The sequence below is a fragment of the Mus caroli genome, unplaced genomic scaffold (genome assembly GCF_978045245.1).
Source record: "Mus caroli unplaced genomic scaffold, Mus_caroli_1 scaffold_8, whole genome shotgun sequence".
NCBI lineage: Eukaryota > Metazoa > Chordata > Mammalia > Rodentia > Muridae > Mus > Mus caroli.
Window position 1 is genome coordinate 96,563,442 of NW_028227263.1, and position 14,175 is coordinate 96,577,616.

General features: G+C 40.4%; 2 protein-coding genes across 3 annotated transcripts in view; one reads left to right on the forward strand and one right to left on the reverse strand.

The window, feature by feature from the left end:
- The window catches only part of Nell1 (neural EGFL like 1), an 867,181-nt gene that overhangs the window by 225,107 nt on the left and 627,899 nt on the right, over window positions 1-14,175 (reverse strand). The window lies entirely within an intron of this gene.
- On the forward strand, window positions 3,575-4,032 carry LOC110297769 (large ribosomal subunit protein eL27). Its single transcript, XM_021166742.3, has one exon. The coding sequence runs from the start codon at window positions 3,602-3,604 to the stop codon at window positions 4,010-4,012; it is 411 nt and encodes a 136-aa protein (XP_021022401.1). The 5' UTR covers window positions 3,575-3,601; the 3' UTR covers window positions 4,013-4,032.

Below are 14,175 nucleotides of genomic sequence, written 5' to 3' on the forward strand. Positions count from 1 at the left end.
ATGCTGGGTTGTGGCTGGCAACAGGACCATATTGCAATGGAGACCAAATACCATGGGCTCTCATAAAGTTGGAGATTGTGAGAGCAACTAACGCCTTTCCCCACTGAGAAAAACTACAGTACAAGTTAGCCATATCAATGACTCTTCCAGATCACCCAAATGAGAATCTCATGTCAACTTCTAGGGACGTTGCAGGGATACAAGAAGATGCGAGAAAGAATGCCAGGAGCCTGGCCATCCCAGCGCTGCAGTCACAGCTCAAAGCCTCAGATTTTATTCCGATACCCCACAACACTCAGCTTCAATCTGCTAGAGCCTCTCAGACCATCAGGGTGGTGTACACATTCAGTGGTTCATTTTAAGAATTAGAATAAAAGATGAAGGTTGCATTCTTGTCATGATCGCTGGGACAGTTTTCTAAAGAACTTAGCATTGGGTCAAGCAGAGGTTAACTGGTCACATTTGTTAAAATTACTAGAGATAATGCCAGTGACAGGGTCATATTCCAGCAGGACCTGAGTAACCATTTGAATAAATCTATGGCTATAATCAGCAAGAGGTAAGGAGAGAAGGGAAGTCCTTCACTGCAGCTTAGGAGAGCTGTAGAAGGACCAGCAGGACCAGTTTTCTAAGGTAATCTGAGGGGTGGCATTCATCTGGGGTTTTTGTGGCACATCCCTTCCTCCATAACCATTCCCAACTCAGGCTTCATTCACTTGGGGTATGTTTGGTCTGCTTAGACACCAGATTAGCTAAGGCACAGCTCCACTGCCCTGGGTCTGCCCTTGAGAGAAGAGCATAACACTGACAAAAGTTTAACAAAGATAGGAACCTTCCAAACCTCACCCACCAATAACATTCAGTAAATGTTGGCAACATTGCTCACTATCAGCAGAAAGCCAAAATTCTATATGAAACAAAACTCACTTTTAAAGAAGCCTCAGATTTAGTGAATCCTACTAATACCATAAACCTGCGGAGGAGGAGAAGCACAAAACCCTAAGCTCATTACAAGCACTATCTCATTCAAAGGGCAGATCTAGGAAAACCAGGCTATTTTGCAGATGAATACACTGAGATACAAAGTTATCAGCCAGTTGCTGTAGTCATCTCATAAGAACTGAGACCAGGATTCAAACCTACACAGTCTGATTCCAAACATAATCAACCCCTATCACAAGTAAAATACAGTAGGAACATGAAGGGAAACCAAATAATTCTACTAGGGAAATGTAACCCAACAGTAGCCACATATCCCATTTACCAAAAATTTGTGGAATATATTTTTGATATATATTTGGAATATATATCAAATATATATATATATCAGATATTGGACTTATTCCACATTGGAGTTCACAAAATACTGAAGAAGATGATGAATAATAATATTATGGTATTAAAAACTGAAGTATCAAGAGGACATTTTCTTTCCTGGAAGAAGGGACATGGGGTGGATGTTGAAGAATAGCATAGACTTGTAGTCTTGTAGGAGAATGTGGGCCTTGTTTAGTTTACAAAATTACCAAGTTGTGCAAGATGAAGATGCTGCAAAGTGATTTCTGGGAAGACCGAAACCACTATGGGGCTTTCCATCTGGGCACAGCCACCTGAAGTAGCTGTCTAGAGCTCTGTCCTAAAGCATCCTTTTGCTGACCCAAAAGAGCCAATGGCAGCCACTTGATAAAGGACATGGGTTTAATGTTTCTGTGTATCAATATCAGGCTTGACATGACTTATCTGTCCCCTAATTTTATATGAAACTCTCCCTACAATTTAAGAGGAAAATCAGGCAATGCCCTAGAATCTAGTCAAGGTCAGGAAAGCAATTTATATCCGTATGAGCTGCTGAGGGTACCAAGAACTTTGGAGTTTTAAATCTTTCACAATTGGCATACAGCCACATGAATCTTCTAGCAGTATTAATTATCTTCCAGGAGGACAAGACTTCGACTGATAGCATATAGAATCCCAGTCTATCACCATTTAGGAAACAGATAGTTTGTAATCCTAGTAACACACAGTTATTATTTCTGGTTACATAGGGTTTGTATTTATTTAAGTTGCATGGCAATCGAGTAACTAACAAAATTCTGAGGAAGTATATAATCAAGTTATAATGTTTGATTTATAATTTAGTAAGCAGATGCCCAAGGACACTAAGTCACTTGTGTGGTTCAAGGCAAATATAGAAAATATCTCCTAACAGCTAGTCTATCCACTAGCACTGAGTGGATAGTGTGTGCTAAAAACAATGGACCCAAATTTTGGGTCAAAAGTTTTGTGGGTGTGTTTTTGTCCTTATCTCTCTAATGGAGGTCCTGGCTGGCTACAGGAGGTTTCCTTTTCCCACTGTTATACATTTGTCACCTGCATTGATTCCTGGTAGCCTCCCCAACCCTAGGACTCTGGCAAGTCCTAGAGATTTCCCCTAACCTCCACCCTGCATCCCTGGCAGCTTCATATTCATTCTTTTGGTCCTATGGCCCTCTCTCCTATCTCTGACTTATATGTCCTGTCTAAAAGAAATGCAAGGACAAAGATGGAACAGAGACTGAGGGAATGCCCCACAGATAACCTGACTAACTTGAGACTCATCCCATTGACTAGCACTAATCCCTGACACTATTGCTGATACTCTCTTATGCTGACAGACAGTAGCCTAGCATAGCTGTCCTCTGAGAGACTCCATCCAAAAGCTGACTAAAACAGATTCAGAGACACACAGGTGAACTTTGGAAGGAGTTCGGGACTCTTATGGAAGAGAAAAGGGAAGAATTGAGGGCACTGAAGGGGTTGGAAATTCACAGGAAGAAAAACAGAGTCAACTAATCTGAATCCTGTGGGGGGGCATTTCAGAGACAGAGCTGCTAAATAAAAGCATGTATGAGATGGACAGAGGCCCCTAGCACACATGTAGAAGAGTGCAGATCAGTCCCCATGTAGTTCCACCAATAACTGGAGTGAGTGCTGTGCCTAAAGCTGTTGCCTGTCTGTGGACTCCATTCCCCAACAGGGCTGACTTGTCTAGCTTAGGTGGGAGAGGATGAGGCTAATCCTTCAGAGACAAGATTACCAGGGTGGGAGGACACCAAAGGGCCCAGCCTCTCAGAGGAGAGGGAAATGAGGGATGGAGGATGGCATGAGGTACTCTGTAAAGGGGGGGGGGGAACCAGAGGGGTCAGTGATTGGGATGTAAAATGAATAAATAATTTTTTTAAAAAATCAGACCTGTCACTTTCTAGTACTTGTTTTGCTGATGTTGTCTCTGCCTGAAACCCAGGCCCTCACCCATCCTCACTTGTATTCATTTACACATTGCCCAAGTTCCCATGGAAGCATCTAATCCCTTGGGAGAAATATGAACATCAAATAGTCTCCTTGACAACCAGAAAAATATTTTACACACTACAGGATTTGGGGGCAGGATGGGAGAAACAGGGCAGATAGAGAGAAAGCTGGAGTAGGGATGGGGTACATGATGGAAACAGTAGACAGTATATATGGTAGAAATTCTAATGAATCTTTGGTAGTAGGATAAATTATATCTACCTAAAGAATAAACAGGCTTTCTGCTGGGTGCGGGCTGCCTGCTGTCGAGATGGGCAAGTTCATGAAACCCGGGAAAGTGGTGCTGGTCCTGGCCGGACGCTACTCCGGACGCAAAGCCGTCATTGTGAAGAACATTGACGATGGCACCTCAGACCGCCCTTACAGCCATGCCCTGGTGGCTGGAATTGACCGCTATCCCCGGAAAGTGACAGCTGCCATGGGCAAGAAGAAGATCGCCAAGCGATCCAAGATCAAGTCCTTTGTGAAAGTTTATAACTACAACCACCTCATGCCCACAAGGTACTCTGTGGATATTCCCTTGGACAAGACTGTTGTCAACAAGGATGTGTTCAGGGACCCAGCTTTGAAACGCAAGGCCAGGCGGGAGGCCAAGGTCAAGTTTGAGGAGCGATACAAGACAGGGAAGAACAAATGGTTTTTCCAGAAGCTTCGCTTTTAGGTATATTTTTGTTTTGGTCATTAAAATTTTTAAAAAATATAAAAAAAAGAATAAACAGTATTTGGATGATATATAACAAAGGTCACACACTTATTTATAAATTTATGTATATGTGTTAAGGTAAGAAAAAATGAAGAAATAGCATGAATCTGTGTAGGTCAGAACATTCCTCACAATATTACATTTAAATAGGAAAATCAGAAATCTCTGACAACTGTGCCTTAGATTAGTAAAAGAATGGTTAAGCCAAATTTAATACATGCCACAATGAAATACTATGTATCTGATACAATTACATTTTTCAAAGTTTTGGCAGTGGCTTATCTGGTTCAGTTCATGGATTCTAATTCTAATCTGGCTTTCACCAAATGCTAGCTTGTAGAGTTTGAGTTTTCATTATAAACTCTAGAGATCTCCGTATTTACATTTATCATCATCCATGCCTTTATCTGGTCTACCCCGTACAATAGACATAAGCACATGTAAATGAACATTGATATTTATACTGAGAATGAAAGCTATATGGAAGTTTGTCTGTCTTCAAATGCCAGAGCAAGGTCTAGATTTTATCCATTTAAAAAGTCAGTGTAGTTGGGAGTGACTCCAAGTGTGTTATGTGCGACCTTAGAGGGCATGGTGTCAGCAAAAGTCATAACTTGACATTTTTTTTTTTTTACTCAGAAACTTTTTCAAAGAAGTCCCCTGGGCATCAATAGATTTAAAACTAGGATTTAGCTGCTGGAACACAGATTAGAGCTGAGGCTGGAATGAGGGGGAGGAAAAAAAAATGACAAGAGGACATTACTAACAGTAAGGAAGTTCCTGGCAAACTGATGTTTAAGAATGCATCCAAAAATGCTGTGACTGCTCAGAGTAGCAGTGGGTGACTAAGATGCAACAGTGCTGTTACACACATGAACTCACAGTGTCTGTGACTCCACTCACAGGATAAAGACACCTTAAACCCTGGCGTGAGTGGGAAAGGGTGACATGAAGTCCCTCCACTCGCCAGAGCCATTGGCAACTGAAAGATGCTGTGGAAGGTAAAGTCAGTTTTCTTCAGGGATGCACTCCCTGAAAAGACATCCATGCTTCAGTGAATGGTCCTGCACCCATGCCCATAGAGACAGGACTGAGAGGACTCACAGTTTTAAAAAGGAGAAGGAGAACAGAAGAAATTGGAAAGAAGTTACAGAGGGGGATAATGGAGAGGAGCTGGGAAGTGAAAGGAAGGCAGACTTACTCAAAAGACGTCAGACACAGGAAACCCTTGAACAAGCAACAGTGAATGAATTAGGAATGCTGGGGTATCTTTAAAGAATTAGATGCAAAGAACACAAAGCTTTTGCTACCGGCTCAGCCAACATTTGTAAAGAGACAGATAGTAAGTGCAGGCTCTGTAGATCAGGCAGTCTTTATCATAATGGTTCATCTCTGCCATTGAGGCACAAAAGCAGCCAGAGGCAATAGGCCATAAATGTGAGTGATGCAATCATCTGTCCCAACAAAATTCTATTCATTATAAAACCAAGAAGGCATAATGTCAAAATCCTTTGTGTTCTTATCCTGGCTTTTGTAACTAAACCTGCAATGCAGTTCTTGTTAGCTGTTCTGGCTCTGTTTGCAGATTGATGACATCTATGTCCACTTCCCTCTGCTACAGAAACACACAGATGTGCAACTTTCTTTGTATCAATAGGACCAACTGCTGCTGTCCTTTTCCCCGAAGTATAATCCAGCAGAAATGTCCTAGTCAGTACCCTTGAACTCTCTTCATCTTCTATTTGACCATAGTTGCAGAAATGGATCTCTTCAGTGTTCCTAAATCATATCTGTTCCCTGGGAATAAAGAAGTAGCTTCAGGTGCCAAAGCAGAGTGGGAGGGTGTGGGCATGTGGGCATGCTGACACTCCTCGTGGATTTAAGGCAGCAGAAAGCATGGCACTAATGTGTCCAGACAGCCATTACCCAGTGACACTGAACAGAAGAGGGGCTGAGACAGAAAATATCAGCATTTAAGCAGTAGGGGCTGTGATGTAGTCTTTCCTCTTTCCTCTCATGTCTGGTATTTTCAAATACTGTTGAACTGACCAGAGTTTTAAATTATTTCTTTTTTTTTTGTGAGTTGTTTGTTTGTTTGTTTTTGGTGTGGTCTAAAGTAAAGACTTTAACTGAATATTTTTGACTTCTCTCTGTGGGGTGAGAATTACCCTTTACCCTGACTCCCAGTCTAAGTACCATCTTATCTCCATCAAGCTGTCAGTGAGGGGTGAGAGTATGAACAAGTCTATGGCTTCGTCCGGGCAGAGAGCTCAGACTGTGACTGTATTTGTACCGTTTGAGGGCCTTGTTGAAGCCCTCACAAAGGGTTAGGTTGATCTGAATGGTGGAGCAATCCAAGAACTGCTTCATCTCATAGGAGCAAGACTCCATCCACAGCAGGTGAGAGGCAGAACAGGCAAGGGGCTTCTGGAATGCAAGCTTGGATGCCTAGGAGGGTAAGCTGGGTGGCTGGCTGGTCTGGCAGCTGCACCGAGGATTCCCTGAGGCTTGTCAGCAGTGGGATCAAGAAGAAGTTGAGTAAGAAGTGAGGAGCATAGCAGCCTCTCAGTGCAGGGGAACTAACACAACAGTGTCCAGAGAGTCAAATGAAATAGGTGTTATTTTGTGAGACTATAATTGTGCAATTTCCCCTTTCTTTTCTCCCTGCAAACCTTCCTGTATTCCTTTCTTTGTTCTTTCAAGTTCAGGACCTCTTTTGTCATTATTATTGCATGCACATGTGTATATATGTATGTGTATATATTTCTAAATACAACCTGCTTAGCCTGTATAATATTACTTGCATATATGTTTTCAGGGCTATCCATTTGTTTGTGGATAACCAATTGGTGGGCTCTTTCAGGAAGTCTATGTCTCTAGCACTTAACATTTCTTAGTTGCCTGTAGTTCTTTGTTTAGGGTGAGAGAGGCCTCATGGACGTTTCCCTATTCACATTTAACTTCAGCAACATGGAGAGTTGATGTTGAACAATTATTAGGGAAGTGAAAATTTCTGGTTTCTTTGGAGATTCAGTTGTGTTATGTGATTATTTTTTGAAGACCATTTTATGAAAGGATATTTTGCTGAAGCAGACATGTGAGAGGGTGTTGTGTTGAGAATAGACATGTGGTGTTTCTCTGGAAGCTGCCTGGTGCAAGAGCATGTGGTGTTTTGCTGGAGCAGATGCCTAAGAAGACATGTGATGTTTGGTACAACACAACAGTCAGTGGACAAGGCCAACACATTGGTTTGCCTTGCCTTGCTTTGCTAGTCTTTGAAGGAAACTCTGTGGCATCAGTTGCCTTGCCTTCTTCGTTTGTATCACTTGTTGTGACTTTGTGTAAAGAAACTCACCAAAAAACTTCTCTCGATGTTTTGGTAGCTTCTTGCCACTTCAGCAGAACCTTGTGGATTCTTCTGGATCTAGCTGAAGTTGCTGATTCACGGATGGTGTTTGCAAGTGGATTGAGCTACCTAACTGCTGATTCCTGTGACCTGAACTGCTGATATACTGACAGCAAAGATTGGAGTCATTTCAAAGAACTATTTCTAAACAGGTCTACATCTCACTTTACCCTGTTAACATTTCCTTTCCTTTCCACTACCTCTGGTAGGTGGTGGGTTAGAAGAGAGGTTAAAGCATTTAACAACCCTTATTAAAGTAGGTTTTGAAAAACCTAAGATTGCATGTTAGTATAATGAAAATATTAATTCTACAAAATAGTGAGCATGACATTATCATACACACAACAGACTTTGATCATAGCTGCCCTCTACTAAATTAACTTCTTAAATGGGTAAACAAAACAAAACAAAAATACAGGCTTTGCTCAAGTATTTGAAAAAGAAAACTAAGATGACACAATGTCAAAGAAACATCATAAATTGACATTTTTCATCTCAGAAACTTTCTAAAAGAAGTTCCGTGGGCATCAGCAGACTTAAAACTTGGGAATTTAGATGCTAGAACATAGAAGATTAGACCTGCCTTCTTCATGCAGGCAAGAGGAAGCTGGTATGTTAGAGGACATTACTAAATGCTACCTGACAAAGTTTACAGAAGCTATTTGAAATATATTCTGAGAAATATTGGACTCTATAAAATGACAAGAAGGCTTGACAAATCCATGTAAAACCATCAGGTAATCAGTGAATTGCCCTATGTGTACCTTGGTAAATACTTTTAACACTATTCTACTATGAAAGAATGAAGGGAAAGAGGCACGGAGGGAAGGACAGAGGGAGGGAAAGAGGGAGAGAGGGAGAGAGAGAGATACAGGCAGGCAGGAAGGCAAATGCAATCCCTAAAGTAATTCCTCTTAGTAGCTCAAAAGTCTCAGTGCTAGGCATGGGAAACCTCCCTTTAAGTTATTGCTCAGGGTCCAAGAGATTCCCGAAACCATATAGGCTATTGCCTTTACCCTGGTTGCCTCCCAGAACATACAATTTTGACACATGACTTGAAGGAATCAAGCTTGAACTGACCTGGACGCCTGCTCTCTGAGGTCTAGCTCTCATATCAGAATGTACTATATAATCTGCCAGACTTATACAACTATGATACTTAAAGTCACAACAATGACCAACCCAACAAGACATCCAAGATGGGGCAATAGTGACTCATATCTGGGGGTAGCCTACAGTTGTCTAATTGGATTTGAGACTCACTCAATAGGATAGAACTTGTATATTGCACTGGAAATATAGCCAACTGCTTGTGGAGAGAGCAGTCATAGACCAGGAAAATCCTATTTCTGTTATTTTCTTAAAACTAATTTCCTTTTTAAAAATATCTTAATTGTATCAATATACAATACATCTGACATTAATTTTATAGCTTTTAAAGGACTTGAAAAATTGTGACTACTGGAACATACTGCATGGTCTATTTTAATTTTTTACATCAAAGTTCATTTCGTTATTAATATTCACATTAATTTTTTCATAATTGTACATGCTGTTCACATAATCCCTTTTGTGACTTATTACATGTCTCTATAATTCTATTCTTTTTTCTTTTATTGAAAATAGATTTGTTTTCAAGCCATATATTCTGATTAAGTTTTCCTCTCCCTCAACTCTTTCCTATATCCTTACTACCAGCTCTCCCATTCAAACACACACTCTTTCCATCTCCCTCCCCCTCCCTCTCATATGAGAAACAAACAGGCATCTAAAATAATAGTAAAATAAACTAGTATAAAATAAAACCGAACAAACCAGAATAAGACAAAACAAAGAAGCAAACTAAAGAAAAAGAGCCAGATGAAAATGCACAAGAAGCACATACAGATTCAGAGACACTCATGTGTTCATATGTAGAAATCTCCCCAGAACACAAAACTAGAAATCATAGTACATGCCAAAAGACTGTAAGGTCAAATTTAAAAAACAAGCAAACAAAAAAGGCCCAATGAAGCATTATGAAATTATGAGACAAAGAATCTCCATAAATGCCATTAACTCATTTTGTGTTGATCATCTACCGTTGAAGATGCCCTTCCCCCCAGAATGGTTTGTATACCCAGTGAGACGCCAATGGACAAAAAAAAAAGTGATTTTTTTTTTCTGTTGTGAGCAGTTTTCAATTGAGGATAGCTTTGGGTTTTGGGGGTTTATATATACTTCCATTCTCCATGCTGGGACCCTATCTGGGCCAGACCTGTGCAAGACCTGTGCACACTGCCACAAACTCTCTGAGTTTATATGTATGGCTGTCATTCTGTGCTAAGACAGCTTTGTTTCTTTAGTGTCCTTCATCCCTTTGGGCTCTGCCTCCTCTTCCACAGAGTTCTCTGAGCCTTAAGGGGAGGTGTTTGATGGAGACATTGTATTTAAGACTGGATGTTCAAAGGTCTCTCATTCTCTGAACATTGTCCAGTTGTGGGTCTCTTTATTTGTTTCCATCTACTGTAGGAGGAAGTTTCTGGTGATGGCTGACCAAGGCTCTCATTTATGAAGATAGCATGATGTTGTTTGGAATAATTTTATTGCCACCCAGGCAGATTCAGGCATGAGTTCCAACTCATGAAGTGGGTCTTACATGAAGCCTCCAGTTCCAAAATCATATTACATCTAATAAAGTTGGTGGCCAAAGGACCCCCATGGGAACCAAACAACCTAATCTACTAAGACAACTATTGGTTGCTTTCCACAAACTGATGGAAATGTCTTGTTGCTAAAGACAACACCAATACAACTCAATGGATATGGAGCAGTTGAGCTGGAACCTATCTAGAACCTTCATCTCTAGTGACTAGCGTTCATGTACTGGAGATCTCCGAAGATGGAAAGATCTCCCATGCTCATGGATTGGCAGATCAATATAGTAAACTGGCTATCTTGCCAAAATCAATCTACAGATTCAATGCAATCCCTTTGACAAGGGAGCTAAAACCATCCAGTGGAGAAAAAGACAGCATTTTCAACAAATGATGCTGGCACAACTGGCAGTTAACATGTAGAAGAATGTGAATTGATCCATTCTTATCTCCTTTGACTAAGATCAAATCTAAGTGGATCAAGGAACTCCACATAAAACCAGAGACACTGAAACTTATAGAGGAGAAAGTGGGGAAAAGCCTCGAAGATATGGGCACAGGGGAAGAAATCCTGAATAGAACAGCAATGGCTTGTGCTGTAAGATCGAGAATCGACAAATGGGACCTCATAAAATTGCAAAGCTTCTGTAAGCAAAAGACACTGTCAATAAGACAAAAAGACCACCAACAGATTGGGAAAGTATCTTTAGCTGTCCTAAATCAGATAGGGGACTAATATCCAATATATATAAAGAACTCAAGAAGGTGGACTCCAAAAAATCAAATAACCCCATTAAAAATGGGGTACAGAGCTTAACAAAGAATTCTCACCTGAGGAATACCGAATGGCTGAGAAGCACCTGAAAAAATGTTCAACATCCTTAATCATCAGGGAAATGCAAATCAAAACAACCCTGAGATTCCACCTCACACCAATCAGAATGGCTAAGATAAAAAAAAATTCAGGTGACAGCAGATGCTGGCGAGAATGTGGAGAAAGAGGGACACTCCTCCATTGTTGGTGGGATTGCAAGCTCGTACAACCACTCTGGAAATCAGTCTGGTGGTTCCTCAGAAAATTGGACATAGTACTACTAGAGGATCCTGCAATACCTCTCCTGGGCATATATCCAAAAGATGTTCCAATTGGAAGGTACTTTGTACACCTCCAAAGGAGAAAGGTAAACACAAATCCAGATACAAACCCTTAATCTACCATGATGACTTGCCTGTAAGATATGCTGGTCCAAGAGTGATACAAAGTTTTTTGGGAGAAACCAACCAATATCTGATTGGATTAGAGTTAAGACCACAAACCAACATACTTTCTAACTGATTTCTTTTTTTTTTTTAAGGTATTTATTTCATTTACATTTCCAATGCTATCCCAAAAGTCCCCCACATGCTCCCCCACATACTCCCCCACCCACCCACTCCCACATCTTGACCCTACAACACAACCTTATACCTAAGTCATAGGGAGAAGTAATGGAGCAATTGTAAAAGAAAGAGGACCAATACATTGGCTACAGATAGTGTTTTCTGGGTTTGATGGGACAACTGCTCCTATGACATCTCGACAGTATGGTTGCCTAAATGAGACCAGCACAAAAATTATAATGGGAGAGGCTGTGAATTTGAGAAGTGTGGGAGAACAGAGGAGGGGCTGGAGAGAAGAGAGGATGGAGTAGAGATGATAAAATCATGTATTAAATTCTCAAAAGCAAGTTAGAAATAAAGCTTTGCCATGTTTAGAGGGTTATGAAAGCTGGGAATTGAACTGCTAGTGGAAAAAACTTCAAGATATAGGGAAAGGCAAAGCCTTTCTGAAGGATCCTAATAGCAAAGGAAATAACCACAATAATCGACAGTGGAATTATATGAAATTGCAAAACTTTGGCAGTGTAAAGGTAACTATGAAGTGAGTAAATGAGAAGCCCACAGAATGGGAGAAAAATTGGCAGCTATCCATCACACAAGAGGCTAATACCTAAAATATATAAAAGCCTTAAAAAAAAAAAAACTAAGCACCAATAAAAATCAAATCTTCCAATCAGTAAATGGACTAATGAAGTGAACAGAAAGGTCTCAGATGAATCAAATGGCCAATAAAGACACAAAATACTTTTCAACATCCTCAGTCATCAGGAGAATACAAGATAAAATTGTTTTGAGATTTTACCTTATGCTAGTAAGAATGCCCATCACCATGACAACAAGTATTTGTGACTACATGGGAGAAGTAGATCACTCATTGCTAGAGGGACTGTACACTGGTGAAGCCACTATGGAATTCAGTGTGGAAGGTCTTCACACAACTGAAAATAGAACAGCCACATGATTCAGCTATCCCGCCCCTGGGCATATGCCCTAAGGACTAGAAATTCTCACAGCAGAGGTACTTGCTCATCCATGTTTACTGCTGTGCTATACACAAAAGCCAGAAAATGATGCAGGACTACATGTCCATCAAAAGGCAAATTGATAAGGAAAATATCCATGTAGACAATGTAGTTTTTTCATTTTTTAAAATGAAATCATAACATTTTCAGCAAAGTGCTGACACTGGAAACTTTAGTAAGCAAAATAACTTGGACCCTGAAAACCAGCTTTTCTTTCTTGTTTAGTTCTGAGAACTTAATTTTTACATATGAGCTGATAGATATATATAGTGGGGTTCAAGTCATAAAACTAGAGAGGAGCCCATGAGGGCAGGAGAATAAGACAAGGTAGAATACAAGTGACAGGAAAGCCAAGTGGATGTTCCAGAGAGAAAGAAGGGAATGGAGATTTCAGGATAGGGGAGGGCCATGGGGAAGGGGCATCACAAAAAATCAATGTGTGAAAATGTCCTAAGGAAGGGTATTACTTTGTATGCTATTTTAACAGAGCAAAAGAAAAAGTTAAAAGGAGAAGGAAAAAACATTAATCAATATAATGAAGATGTTGTATTTTATATTTAAAACTGAGAACATCTAATTCTACAGAGAAACAATGTTCTAAATATTTGCCATAAAAGTGGCCACCATGGAAAGCTAACTCAAGATGACTGAAAATCCCCTACATTTATAAGCAGTTTTTAAACAGGTTAAGTTAACTTTATACAGCAGCACCCAAGAAGTTCCTGTTACAGCCCCAGCCTCTTAGTAGAATTTCAAATAGAGCTTCACAGAAACACGGAAGATGATTAGGCTACTACTCCAACTCCCACTACTTTCTGTCCAGCTATCATCACTCTAGGCCATTCTGAACACCCCTAAACAGCTAGCTCACTTTAGCTGTTACAGTTTCACTAATCTGATCACCATTACAATGATAGAGGCAAATTCCTGCATCAAGGACTCTTGCTTCAACCTCAGCTTCACCACTCAACAGTTGTCTCGTAGTAGGAAGCTTGTGTTAATAAGCTACAAGATGTTGCCCTCCTCTGCCCTTGGCTTTTATACCTATGCATTGTTGAACCATATGCAAATGAGCTCAGAGCTGAGCTGATCTCCTATACTGGCTGAAAGCTCTCTTGTTGCACCATCTGTACACTCCCTACCATTCCTCCTTCCACCAATAATCTTTCCATATAAACCCTAAGAGGGGAAGAATCCTGATTGAAAATCTTTAGTCAGAAAGACAATTATATATCTATCCCTTGCTTTAAAATTCTTCTTTCAAGGACTAATCTTTTGACTTTATTTTGGGAGACAGGAGGTAGGGTGCGAGCAGGGATAAGAAAGAACTGAGTAGTGGTTAATTATAGCTAACTAAGGACAAGGAGTGATGCTGTTGATAGAGAGCTGCTCAGAGCTCAGAAGGGATGCCCTGCTTTCTATGTCCTCTAAAGGTTGAGCTGAGACAAATATAGTAATATTTAGGCTCCAGAACTCTGCAGTGGTGATGTTCATATATTAATAAACTATAAAACTATCTATGTTTTACCCATGCCCAACAGGTATTTTAACTATACCTGTTGACAACTGCATGGCATGTGTGTATACTTCATGAGATTTCAGGAATGAGCTAGAAGCACAGACTTGCATGCTGCTGAGACAGAATCTACATCCTTCCTCTCAGTAATAGTTTACATG